Source organism: Mauremys mutica, chromosome 8 (genome assembly GCF_020497125.1).
Source record: "Mauremys mutica isolate MM-2020 ecotype Southern chromosome 8, ASM2049712v1, whole genome shotgun sequence".
Lineage (NCBI taxonomy): Eukaryota > Metazoa > Chordata > Testudines > Geoemydidae > Mauremys > Mauremys mutica.
The window spans coordinates 11,231,302-11,256,665 of record NC_059079.1 but is presented as its reverse complement, the minus strand read 5'-3'; the positions used below and the strand labels follow the sequence as shown (position 1 = coordinate 11,256,665).

General features: G+C 40.9%; 2 protein-coding genes across 4 annotated transcripts; both read left to right on the top strand.

Moving 5' to 3' along the window:
• The first annotated feature begins 2 nt into the window (after nt 1-2).
• Nucleotides 3-5,953, top strand: MAGOH (mago homolog, exon junction complex subunit). Its single transcript, XM_045027650.1, has 5 exons — nt 3-190; nt 3,001-3,059; nt 4,461-4,571; nt 4,913-4,995; nt 5,707-5,953. The coding sequence occupies exons 1-5, from the start codon at nt 103-105 to the stop codon at nt 5,804-5,806; spliced, it is 441 nt and encodes a 146-aa protein (XP_044883585.1). The 5' UTR covers nt 3-102; the 3' UTR covers nt 5,807-5,953.
• Nucleotides 5,954-9,343: 3,390 nt separating this feature from the next.
• On the top strand, nt 9,344-23,889 carry CZIB (CXXC motif containing zinc binding protein). 3 transcript variants are annotated; one of them, XM_045027649.1, is made up of 8 exons: nt 9,344-9,407; nt 9,772-9,855; nt 10,993-11,049; nt 12,072-12,153; nt 14,170-14,201; nt 14,780-14,857; nt 22,748-22,813; nt 23,782-23,889. In XM_045027649.1, the coding sequence occupies exons 3-8, from the start codon at nt 10,993-10,995 to the stop codon at nt 23,857-23,859; spliced, it is 393 nt and encodes a 130-aa protein (XP_044883584.1). In that variant the 5' UTR covers nt 9,344-9,407; nt 9,772-9,855; the 3' UTR covers nt 23,860-23,889. The 3 variants fall into 3 exon arrangements, with proteins under 3 accessions (XP_044883584.1, XP_044883582.1, XP_044883583.1); XM_045027647.1 differs by lacking the exon at nt 9,344-9,407 and adding an exon at nt 9,484-9,677; XM_045027648.1 differs by lacking the exon at nt 9,344-9,407 and adding an exon at nt 9,496-9,564.
• Nucleotides 23,890-25,364: the final 1,475 nt, after the last annotated feature.

Sequence of the window (25,364 nt, the reverse complement as noted above, 5' to 3'; positions counted from 1 at the left end):
CGCCCGGAAGCTGTCCCTCCGCTCCCGCCCCCGCGCAGCGCTGTTGTCGGCGGTCTGGTCTCCGGGGCCGGCGGCGCGGTGCACGCTGGTCTCTCGGCGGCCATGGGGAGCGATTTCTACCTGCGCTATTATGTGGGGCACAAGGGGAAATTCGGCCACGAGTTCCTGGAGTTCGAGTTCCGGCCGGACGGTGAGGGCCGGGGCGTGAGCTGGGGAGGCGGGCGAAGCTCATCGGCTTCATGGCGAAGGGGGTGGGGGTGACGCATGGCCGCGGGGCTCGGAGGGGCCGGCGCGCAGGGGCTACCCCGGGGGATGGGCAGGAGACGGGCGAGAGGTGCGCGAAAGGCGGGGTCTGCCCGGGCCGTGGCCGCCAAGCCCCGAGTTGTGGCTGCTGCACGGGCACCAGCTTGAAGCTCAGGCGGCGTTAAACATTAATTAAAACGTCGTCTCAGGTACGAAGCTGCCCCAAGCCTCCCTGGCAATTGTGCTTTCACTGCTGCCATCTCTTGTTTGTAGAGGTTTTTCTCTTCTGCTGCCGCACAAATGGGGGAAACTGACTATCCAGGGGGAACCGAGCAGGGCTATCCAGGATGTGCTGGCAGATACAGGCTGAGGCCGCACTGGACTGGGATATAGGAGATCTGGATTCAATTCCTGGCGCTGCCACAGAATCCTCCTGTGTGACCTTGAGCAAGTCACTTAATCTTCCTGTGCCTTCAGGCCTTGTCAGTAAAATAGAGCGAATACTGGCTTTTCTCCAGCCTTTGACTGTTTGGGGTTTTTTAATCTGCAAGTACTGATTGTAGCTCTGGTGGAGCCTTCCCAAAAGCCAGGGGGCCAGGGGTCCTGCCCCTTCTGTGGCCCTGCCCCTTCTTCCTGAGACCCCGCCCCTGGCCAAGTGGAGAGTCCATGGACCCTCCACCTGCCTGGGGTTGGGGGGCCGAGAGCAGCCCCTGGCCTGTATCCCTGTCTTGCGGTCCCCCTGCTCAGGGCAGGTGGAGGGTTCGCAGCTCCCCACAGCTGCCTCTGCAGCTCTATCCCTAATCCAGCTCCACCTGGGGGATGGGGCCTCGGAGCCGCAGCCCGGCCATGGTAAGAACTGCGTGGCCAGGCACCTGTGAGGAGCCGTGGGCCCTCCACCTGCCCTAGACGGGGGGGGGGGGGATGAGGGGCAGGGACACAAGCTGGGGGCAGCTCTTACCCATCCCACCCCATCCTGGGCAGTTGGAAGGTTTGCGGCACCCCTGCTGCCTGGGCTCCCCATTCAGGCTCCAGCTGCTGGCTTGACCCCGGGAGCAGGGCTGGGGCCCTATGGGGAAGAGGAGGAGTACCCATGGCGAAAAATGGATGGGCCAGGCCCGTCTACTTATAAAAAGTGGGAGGGCCCTGGCCCCCCATATTCCAGTGCTCATGACTGATTGTTACGGTATATGTACTATGTCCAGGAGGTGGTAAACTGCACCTGGCAAGTTTGGGTACCAGTCGTGATGGGGTACTATTGTAATACAAAATAAAAATAAGAGAAAATCTAAAAATTCAAAAGTGATATTTATCTTCACTTGGTGGTGTCCATTAAAATAATAGTTAAAATCTGATCTCTGTGACTAAATGTTGTCAAAGTGTTGATCACAATTATATTAATCTACTACAAAAAATGTTACTAGTTAATTCAGAAGTTATAATTAAATGTTGCTAGTGCAGTTAATTGACGTATTTCCCAGTATAACTGTAGTGCAAGCCCTCTAACCAGTTGAATAGTTTTGAAATAATGGAAAATACAAATAAAGTCCATTGCAGCTGTTTAAACATTTACAACTCCTGCCTTCTAATGCCTTATACATCAGTAATAGTCTGCTAAAATAATGATTTAGGAACAGATTTTGTTTCTTAGTAAATATTTAATACACAGATGCATTTGATTTCTCTTACTGGGCTCTGCTACCCCTGGAGGTTCTAAATTGCACACAATTTGAATCAGCTGTGGGAGCTCCACCTAGCAAGGTAAGGGCAGCATTGAAGTATAGATGGGGTTCTTATGGAAGCCTACCAGCATAGGCTGCCTGGAGATATCCTGAATCTGCATCTTCCTGGATAACCTGGCTACATCCCTTCCCTGGCCAGGACTGCCCACTTAATTAGTTACAGCTCTTCCTCTCAGCAGAGAAGAGGCTGTGGGAGTCTTGTGCAGCTGCAGTACTCTTACAGATGAGTATTCAGCTAATAGCTATCTTGTGAATGGGTCCACCTGCATGAACCCTAGAATAAACTGAGTCCCTTTGTTGAAAAATTTCAGGGAAAAAAATGGCCTACATTGGGGTAGTCAACAGGCAGACTGCGGACCAAATCTAGACTGCTAGACGCTTTTGAACGGACCCAGAAATCTTTTTATTTACTTACTATCATTATTTTTTCTGGAGTCTGGACCTTGACTATACATTGATCGAGAAATCTGGACCTTGACAAAAAATAATTGACTACCCCTGGCCTACATCTATATAGCAGCTTTCATATCCAGTATCCAAAATGACTTTCAAATGATTCAGAATCAAAATACAGCACCCTCTAAGATGGGGGAATGGCAGCCAGACCAGCAACTTGTCCCCACAACAGGGAGGACAGAATAGAAATTTTAGACAAGGGCATTGGAGGAAACCTTTATGTAACAATTTAATTGATTTATTTTTATAGCTGTTTAATTAGGAAGTATTAGCAATCTTACAAAATCACTACCATACAAATACCCAAAATACAACATTTACCATTATATAACAGAACCTCAGTTTGTAGAGGTATTGTCCAATTTAAGCACTGGAAAGATAAAAGGCTGAGTCAACCTACCTAACACACACTAACAGTGGCTCTTTTCCCTTTTTATGTGGCTTCCCATACAAACATACATGTGTTTCATTATTTTATTACATTTTACAATCATTACATATTGACCATCGCAGTACTTTGTCTATTGTAGTTTGAATCTAATACTCATCTTTATTTTAACAGGAAAACTGAGATATGCCAACAACAGCAATTACAAAAATGATGTAATGATCAGAAAAGAGGTATGGTATTTGTGTATTTTAGTAAACATGTCTTTGAATGCTCTGCAAATAATGCTAAACCAAATAAATGGTTTTAATGAATTTATATAATTGGCTTTTAACACTTAATCAAAGTGACTATTCCTATTAAATTGCTTTTTAGCTACAGTTACCCTCTATGGCTCCATCAACATAATATCTAATCACCTCACAAACAGGAATTGATTTAATTAATTCATCCTCTTACCATTTCTATGACAGATTATCGCCACGTTACATATGGAGAACTGATGCAGAAAAATTAAGGGCCTCATCCAAAGCCCATTGCAGTCATAGGGAAGTTTCCAATTGACTTTGGTCATTCAGTCAGGTCACACAGGTTGTGCCAAAGCCGTGCATTGAATCCTTGTTACCTAAATCCTAGTCCAGTGCTTTAATCATCCTTTGTTGTTTCCTTTTCTGATGCCACCTTTCTCCCGGTGTTCTTATTTACTTTAGGAATTAGTTTTATCTGGCATAAATGGTATTGCAATATTTTTTGAGTGTAAAAAAGTTTTCATATCTAATTTTTTTTTTAAAGTTTATTCTTCATTATTGTTTCTTGCTTAGGTATACACCCTAGTCAACAGGGGATGGGGAGCAGAGAACATGCCATAGAATCACTACTCCCGTACATGCACTTTTCTTTTCTCCCCTGAGACTTGATCTTCCTAATTTGGGTCTCTTCCAGAAAGAGTGACTGGGCCTTTTACTTCTTCATGATTAGAAGAGTTGACCAGGACGAACTAAATGCTTGGTGTCAGCTATTTATCTGTGTGCATTCAACACTTTTAGAGTGGTAACATCCATAACATCTGAACAAATTCTGTTTTGTTAATGCTTTCTATAACCTACAAGAAGGCTAATAAAAGAGCACTTCATTCATGCTCGGTCCATCCTAGATACAATAAGGAAGATTAACTTTTGTAAATAGATTAGACATGACAGCTTTTCTACAACCCATTTTTGGAGTAGAATAATAGCCTGCTTCTGCAAACCCTTACATGCCTGAATACTCCTTATTATGCATTTATGCCCATTGATTTCAAGCTCCAACAAGGGCTACTCAACTGAATAAGGTTTTTTAGAACTGGGACTTCTGGTCATATATATTTGTAATATGAAGAACTGTCTTGACAGTTTCTCTAACTTCTTCTAGGAGCTGATAGTTCATCATCTTATAAGTTGTATGCATATGATTATTGAAAATCCTCATAAGAGCTCTCTGAAATTTGAAAGCATGTGCTCTTGTTCAGAGATTCAGGGGCCTGAAATACTTAAAAAATGTCTTCAACATGTCAACTTTCAAACATTAAGTAATTTTCTGTGCTTATGCATCAGCTCTTTGGTATATATTAAGATAAGTTTAAATGTTGCTTGTAGGCCTATGTACACAAGAGTGTGATGGAGGAACTGAAGAGGATAATTGATGACAGTGAAATCACAAAAGAAGATGATGCCTTATGGCCTCCACCTGACAGAGTTGGTCGGCAGGTTAGTAGCTTTTCTACTTGCATTATTAACATTGTATTAATTTGGATTTGGTTGCTTGTCATAAGCATAACTGGGTATTTAACATTTTTTTGTAAACTGAAAGATCCACTAGAATCTTCTTTTTAACAGATTGGTAAATATGTGAAATTTAAAACTTTGAGTAGTAGAGCAGTTTACTCTGAAAGTGTGAGTGCCTGGGTGTTTAAGTCGCGTATAATGAGATTTGCTGTTTTTAAGCAAGTGAAATAAAATGGTTTTACATTTAAACTGTTCCTATGAATGAACCAGCATAATTTTCAAGCTGTTCTGCTATTTGACTGGGTTTTTCATTTATTTTCTAGGAGCTTGAAATTGTAATTGGTGATGAACACATCTCTTTTACCACATCAAAAATCGGATCACTTATTGATGTAAATCAATCCAAGTATGTAGTCTGAGAATAATTCCCGTTTTGCCAAAATGGTGTCATTTAATAAGGAATGTCTATTGTAACTACAACCAATTTATAAATCTACATTGGGAGCACTCATTAATACATGATGATCATTATCATCCAAAAACTTCTGTTGTCTCATACTGCCTTTTTTGGAGGATCCTCTGTTAATTATTACACTGCAGAATTTCATTCTTTTGTAGAGTAGCAAAATGACCTGCAAAGTATTTTGCACACTACCTCAGTGAATTATAGAATATTGTCTGTGCATAAAACCCCCAAAATGTATTGAGTCTGAAAAAATAGACTCACAGTGAAATCCTTGCCCCGTTAAGTCTATGGCAAAACTCCCATTTATTTCAACACGCACAGTAGTTCACCCCTAAGCTAAACTAAAAAGATTCTATAACACGTTTCTAAAAGTCTTAGTGACGATATTAAACTAACGTATGGAACAAAAAGGCTGTACGTTTTAAAAGTAAATAGTGAATGTGGGCCAGACTTACAGTATACGACCTTCAGTCTAAGCATAGAACTATCAATTTACCACAGTAAAAAGCTGTACCAGACTGAACCATGGTGTTTTAAGCCAGTCACTGATGAAAAAGAACAATCTTGGCATGGTGGCTTTTTTTTTATGGATTTAGTTTTAGAAACTACTCTTAAAGACTTGAAAACTAATGTTTTGTTTTTGTCCTTTAGGGATCCAGAAGGGTTGCGAGTGTTTTACTATCTGGTGCAGGACCTTAAGTGTCTAGTCTTCAGTCTCATTGGATTACATTTCAAGATTAAGCCAATTTAAATTGTATAATTTTGAGTTTGTATTGTAATGTCGCAAGGGGTGGGACACTTTCATTCCTTATCTCTTCTTGGATAGAAATTTTATGTATGTTTAGAATTTTTTTTACAAACTGTAAGTGAATGTCTTTAATAAAAATGGTGAAACCTGTATTTTTTTAATTTAAAAGTTGTCCATGTAATCGAGGTCTCAATCTCTGAACACCATTTACTTTCATTACTGTATATCCAAGATGAGTGGCTTTGAGTTCCTGTAGATCAGTTAAAATATTGTTTTTTCTAAAACTAGATATTGAACTGTTCTATCCATATAGCACTCCGGGGCAGAACAAATGAAGTTCTATAGATCCCTGGAATTAAAACTCTTGTCAGACTTCTCAAGATAAGATTTTGTGTCCCAATCTTTAAATGGATGCTTTGAACATCAGTTAATGATCAGATAAGAACCAAAGCCCTGGTTCTGTGCTGGCTTTGTTTTAGCTGTCTCAGTGATTGACATACTATCGAAACTGACACTTTTTCCTGATACCTGCTCTTAAACCTCTGAATGGAAGCTTTAAAAGATTTGCTTTTTACATGAAGGATTGATAATCGATTTCTTAAATATGGATCAATCTCCTTTTCTGTATTGTTCAAATTATCATTATGTTAAGAATATTTTAAAAATATTCTTATATACCCCGCAAGTCTGCAGAATTCATTTGCTAAGGATATAATTGTGAACATGTGACATAGTAGCCCAGTTTGAGGTAACTTTGCCCATGCAAACAAAGTATATTTTAGGCAAATTATAATATGACTATACATGTGGGGAATATAAGTGTTTGTCTAGTTACATCAAGTATTTTAGGTTGAAAACGTGACCATGTTTACATCTGTTTCTCAGGTGGTAAATCAGCTGCATGTATTTAAAAGCTATCCTTTTTAAAAATGTATTTGAAATCTATGTAAACATTAAGATGGCCTGCTGTGTAAAGAAGGGTGTTTAAAAGAACCATCCTATTTTTGTTTTAGACATAATGCTTTGAATCTTTATATACACTAAAATAAGTTTTGCATATTTATCTAAGACAATGAGTAGAGAATTTAATGTTTCTCTAAAAATCTGTGTTTGGCTCTGCTAACTCATCTTTTTCAAAATAACTATTTAAAGAAATTATATTAAATACAGTGTAGAACATACACTTTTAATACTTACAGCTCCAACACCTGAAAGGGTATGTTGATATCTTCACTTCAGTCTCCCTGGACACATAATAGCAGATTTAAAGGTAGCCATTCTGCAGAAAAAAAACTTCAGGACCAGACTTCAAAGAGAAACTGCTGAGCTTCAGTTCATCTGCAAATTTGACACCATCAACTCAGGATTAAACAAAGACTGTGAATGTAGTTGGCAAGCCAAAAGCAGTTTCTCCTCCCTTGGTTTTCACACCTCAACTGCTAGAAGATGGCCCCATCGTCCCTGATTGAACTAACCTCATTATCTCTAGCCTGCTTCTTGCTTGCATATATATACCTGCCCCTGGAAATTTCCACTACATGCATCCGACGAAGTGGGTATTCACCCACGAAAGCTCATGCTCCAATACGTCTGTTAGTCTATAAGGTGCCACAGGACTCCTTGCTGCTTTTACAGATCCAGCCTAACACAGCTACCCCTCTGATACTTAAAAACATATTTAATTTATTTTTACTATAATCCATTCCTTTTTTGCTATACTCAGAAAACAAACACTTTTCCCCTACCATTGCAAATCTGAATCTGTTACTGACCAACATTGTTACATTTTAATATTGACTGTTGTCAAATGTAGCAGGTTTTCCACTCAAATGATTAATTACACCCTCAGTTAAGCTGCTGTATAATTTCCATTGAACTGAAAATATAGTTCCACTGTAGAGCACATGCTGTATGTGACTCCTCTTTTCACTTCAGAAAACCAATGGCAAAGTTGCTCCTAAATACACCAAGGAAACGGAATACAAATAATAGAAACCAAATACACTGTAACAACCCACTTTGCTATTACTGACAGTATTTTCCTTTATTTCCCAGAAGTACCTTTTCCCCCCTCATAGAATAAAGCTTAACATGTAAGTGCTGCAGAACACTGCCATGAAAACAGAGCTGCTTTCCTTCCCCCCCATTTCTTGTAGGAGGTGGAGCTAGAATGCTACTTCAGCTTCTGCTAGGAAACAGATCCCTAGATCCATCAGTGGTTGTGCTTTAATTGATCAAAGGGTGTAATTAGAACTGGTATAACTTTGAAACTTTAAATAAAAAACACACAAAAAACATTCTAATGCTCTCTGCAAGACCCCAAAAGAGCCCTCAAATCTTTAGGAATGTCTTTATGGTTAAGTGTGTTCTGTTTACAAACATACCCTTTCTTGAACATCATCCTACCAAGAAAGAGAAGCCAATCTGGAAACATACTTCTGTGCATTCTTTAAATGCTCCAGAAATTACAGTGTTTAGTACTGACTCCAGAATTCAAACCAAAATCAGAACTGTTTTTCTCAGATGACACACAATATCTCTTAGAAGCAAAGGGATTTGGAAATGTGGCTATGGAAGTCATTATTCAGTTCCCCTGATCACCCAAATCCATGAGCCCGTACAATATTATCAGGCCAGAGAGGAGACTCTAATAATAACTAGAGAGATGGTGAGAGCCCCAACTGATTGTCAGTGGGTGGAGGAATCTCTCCTCCCACCTGTAATTCTCCTATGTACACCTTTTTATTTACACTATACCCAGGAACTAGAATTAGCCCTAATTTTGAAACTAACTTTACAAAGCAATTTGGGAAGTGGTTTGCATGAATACTAGTACATAAAAAGGTACATGGAGTTCATAATTTTCAGGTTCCAATGGGTTCTAGTGATCACCCTTTGGGAGAAAAAGCAATGATCCATCTGCCCTGCCTTCGTTACTCTCTTATTTGTACCCCATATACCCCTGCAACCACTTCATAAGAATGGCAATACTGGGTCAGACCAAAGGTCCACCTAGCCCAGTATCCTGTCTATCAACAGTGGCCAATGCCAGGTGCCCCAGAGGGAGTGAACCTAACAGGCAATGATCCGGTGATCTCTCTCCTGCCATCTATCTCCACCCTCTGACAAACAGAGGCTAGGGACACCATTCCTTACCCATCATGGCTAATAGCCATTTATGGACTTCACCACCATGAATGTATCCAGTTCCCTTTTAAACACCGTTATAGTCCTAGCATTCACAACCTACTCAGGTAAGGAGTTCCACAAGTTGACACTGCGCTGCGTGAAGAAGAACTTCCTGTTATTTGTTTTAAACCTGCTGCCTTCAGGTTCCCTTCTCTCTCCCCACATTTCCTTGTTTAGTTCACAGACCATTGAGATGATGAGAGGGACAGAGCGGCCTGGCTTGGCTTCTGGTGTCCTTAATTTCAGTAGAGGCTGGCGGCCATCATTATTAGGGGCAGCCTCGCTGCTATCAGCTGAGTTTAAGGAATTTGCGGCCATCTTGACTGAAGCTTCAGTCCCAACGAAAGTAACAGAGGGCGGCCATCTTGGCTGAGGGCAGCTCCGGCTTCAGTCCTTGCGAAAGTAACGGGATGAGGTGACCATTTTGTCTAAGGGCAACAATGCACGGGAAAGCTGCCAAATCTCAGGAGTCGATTAAAAAAACCCGCCAACTATCGCGAGAGTTGGAGGCCGTCCTCTAGCGGGAGGGAATAAGTGTCGGTGAAGCTGGTCGCGCTGCTCCCGCCCCCAGGGTGGCACCCGCCCGCTGCCTGCGCCGCGGGACTTGGGGGCAGCTGCTGAGCGTGTCCGGGCTGCACCTCCAGCTACAGCCGGACCCGCAGCGCGCCAGGCCCTGAGCATGGGGGTGGGTCCGGGGGGCGCGGCGCTGCCAGTGCCTGGGGCAGGGGGTGGCATTGGCTGTAAGACACTGACTCTATCCCCCACCCCCTGTTTTACAGAAGATCGGGCTGCAGCTGAAAGCCACGCTGGAAAATATTACAAACCTCAGGCCGGTGGGGGATGATTTTCGCTGGTACCTGAAGGTATGGCGGGCCAGGGGAGGGGCAGCCCTGCGCAGCGTGCCACCCCTTTGCAGTGCTAGGCAATGTACTTTAAAAGCCCCAGTAATTGTTTTTATAATGCAAGGCTGTAGTGCTAACTAGAATACAGTACAAAATATCGTGTAGTAAAAACGATATAAAATTATGAGACTGAAAACCAGTGATTATCGAAATGGAGGTCTGGAAGGGACCTCTAGTCTCCCCACCGCTGAAACTTAGAATAACTTGTGTATATTTGCATCAGCAGGGGGCGGGACTAGAGGACCCCCTCAGCCCTGCATTTCTATGATTTTGAGTTGCATGGTGGTGTATCACAGCGTTTTTTGTTGTTTTTTTTTGCATGAGATTTTGCATTCCATCCTATAGTGGTTTGTACTGCAGGCTTCCATTACACTAATTATTGGTATCTAATGGAATCCTGCAATGCAAATCACTGTAGAATGGTTTCTATACTATGATCATCATTGTGGTATTTCATTGCCATCTAAGATCTAATTTTGCCAGTACCCAATTGGATATATACACAATGTTAGTGGTATCATGGCACATTTCAAGCATGGTTCATTGTGTAATCCAAATAAAAGTAAGATGAATATATGTGATCTGAAAGTTGTGCAGGGTCTTTTTGTTAAATTTAAGCATGTTTTGGAAGTTGAGTAACTGTTAGATGTATGTATGTTTGCATTAAAAGATCAGTTACAATGAAGTAAAATCATGGCTATTCCTCAGTCCATATAATATGCACCACTCTCTCTTTTGCGGTTATGATTTTATTTTTTAAGTATAATTGGTGGAAGACTCACTTGGTTGACAAACTGTTGGGATGTATTATTCCCAGCTTTCTTTATTGGTTCCTGCATGTAATCTGTTTTCTTTCTACATAAAATTCTCTGGAAGAAACCCTCAACTTGTGTAAATTGTCATCGCTTAAGTGAAGCTAATGGGGCTATGAAAATGGACCCTAGTTGAGGCTCTGGCCCCTCATTCTTTACGGGCAGCTATCCCATGACCTTTCAACTGTAAAAGAGTTAAACTTAAGTCTAAAAATGGCTTGAGCTATTTTATTGATCTGCTTACTAGCAACTTTAAGATTCTTTGGTGTATGTTTTTCTTTTCCAGATGAAATGTGGGAACTGTGGTGAGATTTCTGAAAAATGGCAATACCTGCGGTTAATGGTAAGCTGCCGAACTGCAAGGTGTGCATTAAAAACAAAGAAACCAAAAAACCCAGTCCATATTATGTAAAATTGACTTTGATGGAAATGGGGGATATGCTGTATGAAGCAGCCTTTGAATAATTACCTACATTGGGGTTGCTGTCAGACTTTATGTTCACAAAGTATTTTGAGATCCTTGAATGAAATGTGCTATAGGAATGGTTGGTGGCAGTGCTCATTATTTTAAGTCTTTCTCGAAAAGCCTCCCCTAATTAAAGCCAGTAAGTTTCCACAGCCAAGAAAATGGATTTGAAGTGGTATTACAGTAGGGTTTTGACAGTAGTGCATTTCCTCTTTGCTAATGATAAAACAAGTTTTATGGAAGTTTAGCTAACTGGGGGGGGAGGCGAGGAAGGGTGAGGGAAGGGGAATAATGATGATAAATTAACTTATGCAAGGTACTGGTGTTGTGCATGCCAGAAATGCTATAAATATCACTATCTGACTGCCTCATGATGCTAATTTAAATAGAGAAGTGTTATCCCCACTTTACAGATGGGGAAACTGAGGCAAAGAGGTGAAGTGATTTGCCCAAAGTAACACAGGAAGTCTGTGGTTTAGTTTGGAATTAGAACCTCAGACTCTCATCCTGAACCACAAGACCATTCTTCTTCTATCCTTGCAGGCCCCAGTCCTGCAACTTGTTGCATGTAGGCACAACAGTGTGCAGGATCAGGGGTCTAATCATGCTATATCCTATGGAATGGCTAGAATGTGTCTGTATTGTCAAGACACATTCTATACATAATTTATTTAAAATTTAGTATATAATGTACATTATTCCTTGATAATCATAGTATTGTGAATTCTAAATATTCTTTGTACTGAAAGAAACCTACCTTCCCCTTACAATATATAAAATCATGTTAGCTGGCCATTGTCCTTGTAAAAACTACTTTGTCACTACAGAGGTTTTTAGTTGCTCAATTAAAACATGAAAAAATTGACACACAGTGATGGCTCCATTTGTAATTTTTTTAGGACAGTGCTCCTCTTAAGGGAGGCAGAGGGAGTGCCACTATGGTGCAGAAATGCAAGCTGTGCTCCAGAGAGAATTCCATTGGTAGGCTCTTTCACATGATTTAAGGGATGCTGACAACTTGATTTTTTTTTTTAAACTAATTTACGAAAACCTTCTAAAAGAGCATCTTTTAAATAGTATGTCCTGAATTTCTGTTGTAAGTTGCTTTTTACCAGTGTTTATACGGGTTTATTTTCTCCTACTTGCTGGTGCTTGTTTTAAAGCACCAATATGTTTGTCCTCATGTTTGTGCATGAGACAGTAAATGCAACTGATTCATCAACAAAAGAATGAGACTGACTACACATGCAAATACAAAAAGTATGTAAACAATTGAACAATAAAGACAATTTTTGTCAACTTTAGTTTTAGTAATGGTAGGTGCTAAAACAATAGTATGTTCAAATTTTTCCAACAGAAACATGATTCTGAAGTTAATGGTGTCCCTTTTAAAATGCTTGCTTTTCTTCTATAAAGTTATTTGGAAACAAATTTTTGTACTTTGTAGCATTATGTTTGAGTGTACACTTAAGATGTTAATCTTTTTGGAAAAAAATGGGATGCCAGTTACTTTTCATTCTTCTCTTAAAAATAACAGAAGTAGCCAAGAGTTTCCTGGGCAATTTCTGTACTTGCTAGACATTTTTTCTTTCAGTTATCATACTCTTTGTCTTTTTGTTATTAATGTAGAGATTCACAAAGCAGAGAAGAATGATGGTCCATCTAGTCAGTATCTGACCAGTTTGGGATGGTTCTTAAGGAAAGCCCCCCATAATGTTCATAAATCAGTTGTATCTTACTATGGGAAGGAAAGTATTTTCTGTCCTGCAGCTGGTGATCATCTACACTCTAACATGACTATTGACAGCCATTGCAACTCTGGCCTACTGTGTAATTCAGCTGTTCTTATTTGTAGGAGTGTTTAACCCCTTTTAGATTGTATTAATTTATTTGCCTTAATATTATTCTATAGTAGAGTTAAACAGATTGATTATCTATTACATTAATACATATTTCCATTTATCTTTTAAAAGCCTTTTAGCCTTTCAGTTTCATTGTTTGACCGCTCATAGTTGTATTATGGGGGAAGGGTAAAAAGGAGCACCTGACTCATCCTTTATTATATTTTCTGTGCCCTTTGCCTTCCCAACCAAAATAGTCCCATTCATTGTTAATCACTTAACTTTTTTCACAAAAATAAGGACTAATCCTGAGACCCTTATATTTGCACAAGTACACTTATTGACTTCAGCGGAACTACTTTTAGGAGTAAGGGTTTCAGGATTGGGCCCCAAAAATCTAAAAGCCTGTCTGGTATTTGGAAAATTAACAGCATCCACACAAGTGTCTGTGTCAAGTGTTCGTTTTCCTCTCCAGGTATTAAAAACTAGTTTCATCCAAGGAGCTGCCAGCTGTTTGCATTGGCCTGGTTCTTGGGATGTTCCTACAAAGTTCTGCCCATTTCATAGCCATCCCAGATTAGATTTTTTTCCCCCCTGGGATTGAGCTGTGATGTTGTAAAGCTATATCCATGTAAACGCTTACTGCAGTAACATGAAGGAAAAGAGAAATTGGTATTAAAAATGTGTCTGATATGAAAGGCATTTCCTGTGGAATAAATACAACTGTGATAAGCTAGTTAAAATACCGGAAGGTATTTACAAGGTCTGTGCTGCCCTATACAATGACTATCCCCCAAATCTACATTCATGGAAGTTAGATACGAATAATGGTGTCCTGTTGGCTCAGTCCTGTAAGTAATTTGCACTCAACCCTCCCATAAACGTTGGGAGATCTGTATGAGCAACAATTGTACGATTGGAGCCTTAAAGCTATGTTACAGGAGTATGCCTTGCTTTTTCTTCCTTAAGAGGAAAACAAAACAGGAGATGAAATTCTTGGTAGCACTGGCCAAAAAAAGGTCTTAGATTTTGATGGACTAACCAGAAATCCTGGCTGTTTTTGAATAAATAGTGTTTGGAGGGAGGGCTCTTGGGTTTGTGTTGAGGGCTGGAAAATTTGAAGTATTTTTTTTAATTCTACCCCCTTCTCTTTCAGATATCTTAAGAGACACAATCAAGCCTTATAATGTAAGTTTATTTTCTCTATGATATCGCAGACATAACTGAAATAAGGATCAGTAATGTGGTGTTAGTTTATTACAAGGCTTCCCAATTTTTGCGATCATGTTCCTCCCAGAAGTACAGGGGAAAATACACTCAGATATCGCCTGATAGAAAAACACCGCAAATGGGATGCTGGATGCTCCAAAGTGAAGCTGTGCATTTAGGAAAGTCTATTTTAAATAATGTGGACAGCGGCAGCCAATTAATACCTTGCCTTGTCCCTTCTGCTTCCGACTCAAATATCAAATCATTTGTTTAAATATTTCACAGTCAGCATCAGGCACTGGATTAGTCACATTCTAAGCAAATATGTAATAGTTTTACCCTGGTCTCGGACAGCCTACCTTTGAAGGGCTCAGAAACTTCACCTGACCAGTCTCTAAGTTTAAGAAATTCTGGTTCGTTATCAACCATGTAAAATAATTCAAATGTTTTGGTCCAGAGTTTACTGCTTCTAAAAACTTTATTGCATTTTATGCCTAGACTAAAAGTTATTTCCTTTCATTAGATAAAAACTAAATGCTATTCTGACTCAATCCTAGGCTGAAGACAGTGAGAAGTTTAAGACAATAGTGGAGTTTGAGTGCCGAGGTCTTGAGCCAGTTGACTTTCAACCACAGGCAAGTTCTTATTAATGATTTATTTCACGATCTTTGGTGTCTTTCTGCTGAAATCTACACTGATGTAGCACACTCCCTTTTGAGCATTGCACTGCTCATTTTGGACAACCTGTGACTCTCCAATAGTCTCCCCTCTCTGCAGTTGTCTTTCTTACCTCATCCTACTCACCTAATTAAAGTTACTCACCCTTTGGAGCTGTGCCCCCTGAAGTACCTTGTAAGTTCCAGAGCACTGCAGATTTAAATTCATTTGGTGGATCTTTAGAGTAGGGCAACAGGAGGAAGAGAGGAGTCCTAAAGCAGTCACATCTTGGATTGCCTAATTAGGGGTCACTGATGGGAAGTAGTAGTCTGGGTGGGCTACCGTACGAGGTATAGAGTTAACAAGCCTGATTTGTGGACACTGATCAGTATCTGACTGCTGTGCTCAACCAAGCTCTGAAGTTCAGCCATCTCTACAAACGTAGACGTGTATCCACAACAAAACGAGACTGAAAGGCAGAGCAAGACTTGCTGAAGGCATCAATAGTCTCTGTTGCAAAATACAGCTGAAGATACTGAGCTAAAGGGTCTCTGAGCTGTAAACTGAGACAGCTAAGAGAGTTTCAGAGGGGATAGCTACGGATTTTGCTTGGAGATAGTGAGACTTGGTGACTGGTTTGTTTCGTCCAACTGTGAGTTTGTTTGGCTGTTTGTTCTCTGTGTTTGTTCTGATGTGTAGCTGGGCCATGGGCCCCTGAATAAGTAGTTGGAACAGGTCTGTTTCATGTCTTGGTGAGGCAGTGTGGTTCTGACCCTTGGAACATTGATCAGCCCTGTTGCTTGAAGTCTGAATGGTTAATTGCTCCCTGATGGGGAGGGGCCAAGCTGAGCTAAACAGAGATTTGGGTAATGAGAGTCACTTGCTAGCAATATTGAGAGCCACAAACTAAGGCAACTGACGGTTTCAGAGGGAGCTTTCCTTCCAGGTTCAGCTCTACGTGCAATTTCAAGACAGCCAGTGATATAACAGTGGTGATGACCTGCAACAGATATGCCAAGTTTTCTTTCCTGCCTGAAGCCAGAAGGGACTTACTGTGCACAAAGTGCAAGTTGATGGCTATATTGGAGGAAAAGATTCTTGAACTGGAAGGGGAAGTGGAGCTGCTACTGAGAATCAAAGAAGCTGATGAATTTCTAGACAAATTTGGGAAATATGAGTACCTCAGGTTCAAGGAAGAAAGAAGCTGACCACCAAGGAATTGGAGAAAGAAGTTGGAAAAGAGGTGTGGCAGCTCATAAGAGGCAAGGTGGCCATTCTACAAGGCTGGACACAGATGAGGATTGGCAGGCTGTGGCCACCACAGAGAAGTGGACTGGGAGGAATTCCACACAACTACAAGTTTCCAATCACTAGCAGGCCCTCAATAGGGACACTGTGGAAGGCATCTCTGAAAATCCACCTGGTCTAAAGGAACAGAGAGATGGACAGGGCATGCCTGTGGATGGCAGCTCAAGACACCCCTGCAAGAAAATTAAGCCTGCTCACAAAGAGATCTCTAACTCCTGAAGCAAGACAGATGATCCTTCATGGGGATTCAGTACTCCGAAGACTAGAAAGAACATTCTGCAAGGGACAGACAACAGGACAGCATGCTGTTTTCCTGGAACCAAGACATAAGATGTCATTTTTCTGAAATCAACGAGCAAGGATCCACTGATGGTTCAGTATGAATACTAATGACTCTGTGACATGGGTGTCTCATTGATAATAGATAACTTCAGGGAATTTGGAAGTATGCTGAAGAAAAAGAATGTCCAAGAGAAAATTGTAGCTAGGAGAGTTAAGGACAATAAGGAGTTTAAGTATATCAGGGACAAAAAGAATACTAACAATGGTATTGGTCCCTTACTAGATGGAAATGGTAGAATTATTAGTAATAATGCATAAAAGACACAAGTGTTCAATAAATATTTCTGTTCTGTATGGGGGGCAGGGAAACAGATGATGTAATATATGATAACTCTTTCCATTCCACTAGCGTATTGGGAGGATATGAAATAACAGCTACTGAAGTTAAACTTTTGAAAACAGCAGGTCCAGATAATGTGACTCCAAGAGTTTTAAAAGAGCTGGCTAAGGCGCTTGTGGGATGGTTAATGTTGATTTTTTTCAATAAGTCTTGGAACGCTGGGCAAGATCCAGAAAACTGGAAGAAAGCTTAATGTTGTACCAATATTTTAAAAGGGTAAATAGAACGATCTGAGTAATTGTAGGTCTGTCAGTCTGAAATGGTTCCTGGGTAAGCTAATGAAGCAGCTGATACAGGACTTTATTAATAAAGAATTAAAGGAGGGTAACATAACTAATGGCAATTTGAGTTTATGAAAAATAGATCCTGTCAAACTAACTTGTAATCTCATTATAAAAACAAGTTTGGTTCATAATGGTACCAGTGTTGATGCAATATACTTAGTTAGACTCCTGTAAGGTGTTTGACTTGGTACGCACAACATTTTGAGAACTAGGAGAACAGAAAATTAACATGGCACATATTAAATGGATTAAAAACTAGCTAACCGATAGGTCTCACAAGGTAACCGTAAATGGGGAATCATGATTGAGCAGGTGTTTCTAGTGGAGTACCATAGCGATCGGTTCTTGGCCCTATGCTATTTAACATTTTTCAGTGACCTAGAAGAAGAAAAAATCATCACTGATAAAGTTTGCAAATGACCCAAAAATGGTGGGGGGGAAGGGAAGTAAATAATGAAAAAGACAGGTCACTGATACAGAGTGATCTGGATCACTTGGTAAACTGGGCACAAGCAAACAATATGCATTTTCATATGGCTAAATGTTATATTCCTAAAAATACAGAATGTAGGCCATATTTGCAGGATGGGGGACTCTATCTTGGGAAGCAGTGATTCTGAAAAAGATTTAGGGATCATGGTGGATAATCAGCTGTGGTCAAAAAGTCTAATGCGTTCTTTGAATGCATAAAGCGAATCTCAAGTAGATGTAGAGAGGTTATTTTACCACTATTTTTGGCACTGATGCAAGCACTGCTGGAATACTGTGTCCAGTTCTGGTGTCCATAGTTCAAGAATTATGTTGATAAATTGGAAAGGGTTCAGAAAAGAGCCACAGGAATGAATAAAAGATTGGGAAACATGCCTTATATTTACAGACTCCAAGAGCTTAATCTATTTATCTTAACCTTCACTTTAAGGAGTGACTTGATCTATAACTACCTACATGGGGAATAAATATTTGAGAATGGGCTCTTCAATCTAGCAGAGGAAGATATAACCCAATCCAAAGGCTGGAAGTTGAAGCTAGATAAATTCAGAGTGGAAACAAAACTTACATTTTTAAGTGATGGTAATTAACCGTTGGAACAATTTACAAAGGGTTGTGGTGGATTTTTCCATCACTGATCACTTTAAAATAATGATTATATTGTTTTCTAAAATATATGCTCTAAGAATTATTTTGGGGAAGTTCTGTAGTCTGTATTATACAGGAGGTCAAAGTAGATGATCCTAATGGTCCCTTCAGGCCTTGGAATCTACAGTTCTCCTCCTGATGTCAGCTGTTGGTTTCTTGTGTCTGGGCATGGTCTACGTAAGCTAATTCCCTGCTATATATAACCTATTATTCCAGTAGGATTAGGAGTAAATTGCGTAGACTGACAAATAAAAACCTGTGCTTTATCCTTCCTGCAACTGCAGTGACGTTGTGCTACATCTATTATTGTTCTGGCTCATTTTCTAAGATGTGGGAGGGGAAAATTCAAGTGTCTAAAAACAGTTTTTCTGTTTCTATGCAAAACTAAGCGTATGTAAAGTGGACTACTGCAATTGGTGTTGTAACTAGTACATTTTTCTCTAGAAGCCCACCTGTCGAGGAGAAAAACTAAATAGTCAGTTGCTTGTTCCTGTTGGCTTTACAACTGGAACTAGAAATCTATTTCTAGTCAAATTTGACAAGCCCATGAGTGTGTAGGATGCTTGTTTACATGTCTGCCTGGCCCTCACCTGTCAATCTCATTTTAATCAATACCAACAGAGGGGAGGCTATAATAACTCTTAACCTAGTAGTTTCAAAGTTAAGTCTGAAGCAGTGTGTATGAAGGATAGCCCTGACTAGATATTTCATTATGTTATGATACTTCAATAAATAAATCAAGAGACTTACCCTTGTTCCTTACAAATCCAACAGTTATTTTACAGTCAACTCTCTCATACACAGTTGAAGCCAGCCTGACTTCTCCGGATCAAGTTTCAGTTCTGTCATAAACAGCAATGGAATAGAATAGGTCATAAGAATGTGAAATTGTTTTTAATAAATATAATTAAAACTTAGCTGAAGTTCATGAGAATTGTCATTTCCATTGATATCTGTCTGTCTCCCCATAAAATCACCAGAATTCTCACTGCAGTCTTAAAGGGGAAAATACCCTCTAGGTCCCTCCATGACAAAAAGAAAATCTTTCCCCTTGGAAAATCCTAGGGATATTTTGTATTGTGTTTTTACCAAGTGGGGAAAAATCTAATTAAGAAGCTTGTACATTTATTGCTTGGTAAGAAGTCTCTTAGTTTTAGCTTATAATTATGCTTTTCATTTAAGGTTCCTGAGCTGATGTAGCTATCAAAAATGCTAATATATGCCTCTTTACCTGTATTAGCTCTGTACGGTCTCCTCCTCCCCCGCACCACAGAAGTATTATCCTTCAGCTGAAGAATAGATGCATCTTTACAAAGTTTCTTTTCATCCAACTGTAGCTCCCTTGCTTTGTGGCAGAAATGACTTTACAGTGGTAAGCAGAATAACTGCATGATGATCCACTATGTTGGAAAGTTGGGTGATAAGACTTCCTGTTTTGTTCTAAGCTTCAGCTACTGTTGCTCCTTAGCCAGTCAGCAGAGGGCAGACAAGTCACTTCATTACTCAGCTCCACTTAGCAGTGATTAAATTAGTGTATCAACAGTGATGCCACAAGCTGTAAGAATGCAAGTCCTTACTCCTGAGAGCATTCTGTGCCAAAAAATTAAAAGTTCTGCAAGTTTGATTTGTCAATAAATAAATGCAGAGGCTCCAGCAGGGCAGGCGGGAGCACAGGCCACTGGCTGCATGAAGGTGGGAGATCACCCTGCAGCTCCCCCACCCCCAGGGCACGGACTCAGTGGTGAGGTTGCACCTGACCCTAACACAGCACAAGGCCTGGGCCTGCCCCAGAAACACCCTGGGGCCCTGCCCCTCTGCACCAGGTGTGGGGCAGGCAGGAGCCTGGTGTGGAGGGATCCTGGTGTGGGGTGAGAGGATTCTGTGTGGGACAGTCTGGGTGCAGGCAGCTATGGGGAGGTCTGGGTGTGGGGGGATCTGGATGCACAGAGGCTTGTGGTGGGGAGGGGGAGGTTACAGGTGGAGGGGCTCTGCAGGGGCTTCCAGGTAAAGGTGGTTGGGGCTCAGCAGAGGGTCTGGGTGTGGAGGTCTCAGAGTGCTGGGGGACTGAGGGTTGGTGGCATGGGGCCTGTGTGTAGATAGTTGGAGGTCAGTGGCATGGGGTTCTGGATGTGGGGGCTTGGGGTGGTGGGGCTCTTCAGAATGGGGATTTGAGTGCAGGGAGCTCAGTGGGGGTTGGGCTGGATACGGGGTGGGAGGCTGGGTGCAGGGGGGCTCCAGATGCAAGGGTTGAGGTTTGGTGGGGTTTGGGTATGGAGGGCTAGGTGGGTTCTGGATGTACTGGGTGAAGCTTGGCAGAGGTGTCTGGATATGGGAGGTCCGGATGCATGGGGGTTGGGTGGATGGGGGAGCAGCTCCCTGTACCTCTCCCCCCACAGCTGAGGCACAATGGGGGCAGGAAGCAGGGGAGGATTCTGAGCTTCCTGCAGCTGAGGGAGGTTCCAGGGGGTGGGCCTGACACAGTCCCAGGCATTGCTTGCAAGGGAAGAGGAAGTACTGTCCTCTCCTGCCTCCAGCACAGTCAGGACTAGCAGCTGATCCCAGCTCAGGGTAGGAGCCATTGGCTGGGGAATCCCTAGTCCTGCGGTGATTTCTCTCTCTGCCAGCTGCTCCATGTGCCTTAAATGAAGTACCCCCACTGCAAAGAAGTGGTGCATGACTGCTCTTATAGCTTCCCTGTCAGAAAGTCATTTTTTCTGCAGGGAAGTGAAGAAATCTGTGGGGGACATGAATTCTGTGCATGCAGTGGCACAGAATTCCCCCAGGAGTAAATTCTGCTGGCATTACAACAGCCTGTCACATGGTTTAATGTTCCATGGATCTCTGTTAAATGTGTACTAGGTGATGTTGGCTCTGCATCCCTTCCACTTCCATTCTTTGCTCTGTTGCAGTTCTGTATTGTGGCCGGTGGAGATGCATCTTCTCTTGTACTGCCTTCCGCCCCCTAGTGGGTTTGTGATTTTGCTCATGTAAAGGCTGCGTACGTTTGATCTAAATGCACCACTCCCCTTGACATTTGTCACGCATTGTGGGATGTGTATGACTAAATACTTAATTTTCACAGATCTCAAAACACTGTAAAGTTTATGGTCAGAGAGCACAATTCCTTGTACACTCAAACTTCTCACAGAAGCTAGTGGGGATTTATGTCTACAAGGAATCCAGGAGCAGGTCCCATATGCATTTCAGTTTGCAAAACGAGGAAAGAGTTCTCCTTATACCATAGCCAGTTGTTTGTTTACTCAATTAAAAATAAAAATAATCCAAGTAGCTCACAGGAAGGCTTCTTACATTGTCCATCCTTTAATTTGTGTCATTGTTCTTAAATTCTTGAGGAATTTTGTTGACCAACAAAACATTAATCTGTAATTTAAATACCAATTTTTTTTTATTTATTTTTTTTTACCCCAACTGTACCTTCTTTGGAAATGCATCCATTGTTTTATGTGCTGGATCCTAGAGCTGCAACCACATTGGTTGATCTCTTTATTCCCCAGTAATTCCTTTTAGCGTCATTGTTTGGGGAGGGGGGATGGTGAGACTGGATGAGTGAAGCATTGCCACTGCTCATGCGTGCACCCATGAAGACTTAAGTGTAGTTATCTCAGGTCTGTTTCTGCTAGAAAGGATAGATTACATAGACAAAGAATCGTGCAGAACTCACTCTTAAATTGTGCTGCTTGGGTGGAGTCTAATCTGGTTACAATTAAAATCTAGTTGATTCTCCTCCTTGTGGTAGTTTGTTTGACTCCTCCGTACCTAAATGAACTAGACAGGAGGGATGATGATAGTTACAAACACTTGGCCCCTTTTGCCAGAGATGTCTGGGTTCTCATGCCGTTTAAACCAAAACTGAAGACTTGTCTTTTTTCCTCTCTTGCTTTTCATTGTTAGCTTGCTATTAAACTAGAGTACACTGTTTCTAAAATGCCTTGAAATATCTTGGTGACAGTTTTAATCTAATGCATTCACTGCTAACAGACGTACTGGATACACTTAGAAACCTGTGATGCCATAGAGATTTTTGGGGGAAAAAAACAAATTAGAAAAAATAATTTGCAGGAAAAACAGGTGTGTTCTGGAAAACTGATGTTTCTTTGCTTTACAATATTACTTGTATAGTTTTAGTAATGTTCCTATGGCTTCTGGATACAACTGAACTCTACATCCATTGTATCCTTTGGAATTGAACATATGTAAAAATAAAACTTGGGCATTAACAGTCAACTCTCCTTGATTATTAAACATAGGGTCATACCCTATATTGAAACCATAGGTCACTTAATAATTTGGTCACTCTTTATACCTACTTGTAAGACAGCTAGCTCCACTAAAATAAATACTTGTCCTGGATAACCTTGTTTGTTTGAATTATTTTAAACATATTTAAGACATAATTACAACTCATACCTAAGTTTATTTTCATTTTGCTTTTGTAGGCTGGGTTTGCTGCTGAAGGTGCAGAGTCTGGCACACCTTTTAGTGAAATAAACTTGCTGGAAAAGGTACAACTTATTTTTCCTCAGTGTCTCTATCCCCTGAAATAGCAACCCCCCGTTTAAAAGTATGGCTTTCTGTGCTTTAGAGTGGCATGCATGCACAAATCTTAAGTGGAGGAGGAAACCACCTTCAAACATGAGTGCTCAGCACTAGTGTGCACCTCAGGGTGCTTATTTGGAAGTGGCTAAGCATGGACATCTTCAGTATTTTGAATAGTCATGGTATAATTGCAGCTTGCTCTTGAAAAAGTGTTGGCAGGACACCCAAATCCTGGTCTCTTGATCAAGTGGGAGATTTTTATGGGGGCACTGGTTTTCTTTTGCTCTGAAACTATTAGGGCAACTCCTGAGAACTCTTCCAGGTGTTGAGTAGTGATGTGCAGTCTCCTTTGAAGCTCAGCATAAGACTCTGGGCCTGTGTACATGGAGACTTAAGGCACAGCAGGCTGGGTGTGAACCACAGCATAGTAGCTGGGCATGCACATCCTGCCACTGCACACTAGAAATTCCATAGTGCATTTTGACCTATTGTTTCAAACACAATGTCTCCATGTAGACAAGCCCATAGGTGCTCCAAATCTTCATTGGCCATGAGCAAATATCTCAGGCTCAGTTCTCTTTGGTATTCCACATGACAGGAAGATTGGCTTGTCTGACTCATGAGAATAGGTACTATAAATAATCCTTTCACTCACCATTGTTGCTGGCATGTCTGTTACTGGCTACAGTCTTCAGATACAGAAAATCTGATTCCTTAAGCTAAAACTACTAAGAAGCTCAAAGCTAATTTAATTTGTTTGGTGTCCACTTCTGTTGGACATAGAACTGGACAGGTTAAGGGCCTAAATGCTTCCTGCAGACAGTGTAGAACCCAAATTTGGAATGCTGATAAGGTTAATTGATACTCCAGTTTATGATTTTAAAACTACCCCAATCTGTTTTGTATTAATGCTGTAAAATTTGAATTCCTACAGGATTGGAATGACTATGATGAAAAAATAAAGGAGTCTGTTGGAATCTATGAAGTTACCCACAAGTTTCTAAAATGCTAAAACTGCTTTTAATAAAATCTTGACACCTTGGCCAAGTAATGGTCTGTAGTCATTATAGAAGTTCCTCTGGAGTGACTTTCTGTATGGCTGTACTTCAACAATCAAATATAATATCAGCTGAGTTGTACCTGTTGTCCCAAGACTGACTAATAAAGTCATTTTCCACCAGTCTGACTGGTTGTGTTCAAGTAGTTCACGCAGATGAAACTCAGTACAGCCAAACCTAATATTGGAAGGCCTTGCTGTATTTCTTGACTAACACACTGGCCCTTTGAAGACAGATTTAACAACATATACTAAATAGTTATTGCCCTCAGGGTTAAAGACAACATGGAAGGATTTATCATTGGCAAAATACCCTATTATATAAATAACTTTGTCTTGATCATCATCGTTGGCACATTAGGTAATTGCAGGTGTTAAGGATTGAAGGTGCAGGTGTGAAGGATTGAAGTACATTCTTTTAATAGTTTCCTGCTAGTTCAAGTAAACCTGCTGTTACCATTTCCTGCTAACTGACTTGTATTTCAAATGTTAAGTGACAACTTAGGTAATGTTTTATCTTAAAGGTTGTATTAGTTATACATAAATGTAAACAATCCTCTGAAAACCAAATGATCTTTACATAGTCAATTTTTTTACCCCACTTAGTGTGCAAATATTTTCCCTCTTGAATAGAGCTGACATCTTCATTTAAAGGAAACAGCCAAGTATGTCAACGGTTTTGAATTTAATACCTTCCTCCACCCCTAAAAGCCCCTAGTCTTTCCCCAGCTGTTCTGTAAGGTTTTTTTTCCCAAACCCAAATGTACTCTTCAGTGCCAGGAAATCATCATTCACCACAGTCTCAACAGCAAAGTAAGTGCAGCACATGATGTAGCGTCCTGCCTTCTAGCAGCAGCCTGCAGCGGGATAAAAAGCCCTGCTACATATTGATAGATAGGAGTCTGGAGAGGCCTGTGTTTTAGGGTTGCTTCACCTTGGTAACTGTGATTCATTTTATACATAAGATATGGCATCTTGTGTTCACTAGTTGCACTCATACTGTATCACTTTTTGATAAAGCAAGGAACTGGGGGAAATCTATATTACACAAAGAAAAACTGAAGGCAATGAAACTTCTGGTCCTATGAATCTTATCAGTGATATCCTAGCATCATCCACTTAGAATATACTGTCTGCCACCATGTTATGTTTTGGTACTGTTCACACAGTTGTGAAATGGACACTTTTAGTGCTATTTTGAAAAGCTGGCAGCATAGAAAGGAATGACTGCTATTCAACAGGGAAGAGAATTGTCTTTTGTGATTTCAAAATAGGGGATAGGATTGAGGCATAGAGATACTTTCCCTCTCAGAGCAGCCACAAACTTTTTGTTTTTAAGGGGAGGGGGGTGAGTGTGTTTTTAATAGAGATGCTGAAGCTAATGCAAAAGATAGAGCCCCAAAGCAAGGACCAGTGACAGTACTGTTAAGAATATCAGCAGTTGAAGGGAGGGGGCACTC

What these genes read in the sequence shown, in the direction of transcription:
- CZIB (XM_045027647.1), top strand. An exon ending in CTCCAGAGAGAATTCCATTG is followed by an intron (nt 12,154 to 14,169) that starts GTAGGCTCTTTC and finishes CTTCTCTTTCAG; the next exon opens with ATATCTTAAGAGACACAATC. An exon ending in ACACAATCAAGCCTTATAAT is followed by an intron (nt 14,202 to 14,779) that starts GTAAGTTTATTT and finishes ACTCAATCCTAG; the next exon opens with GCTGAAGACAGTGAGAAGTT.
- MAGOH (XM_045027650.1), top strand. Translation starts at nt 103, where the DNA reads ATGGGGAGCGATTTCTACCTGCGCTATTATGTGGGGCACAAGGGGAAA. An exon ending in GTTCGAGTTCCGGCCGGACG is followed by an intron (nt 191 to 3,000) that starts GTGAGGGCCGGG and finishes TTATTTTAACAG; the next exon opens with GAAAACTGAGATATGCCAAC. An exon ending in CTGACAGAGTTGGTCGGCAG is followed by an intron (nt 4,572 to 4,912) that starts GTTAGTAGCTTT and finishes TTTATTTTCTAG; the next exon opens with GAGCTTGAAATTGTAATTGG.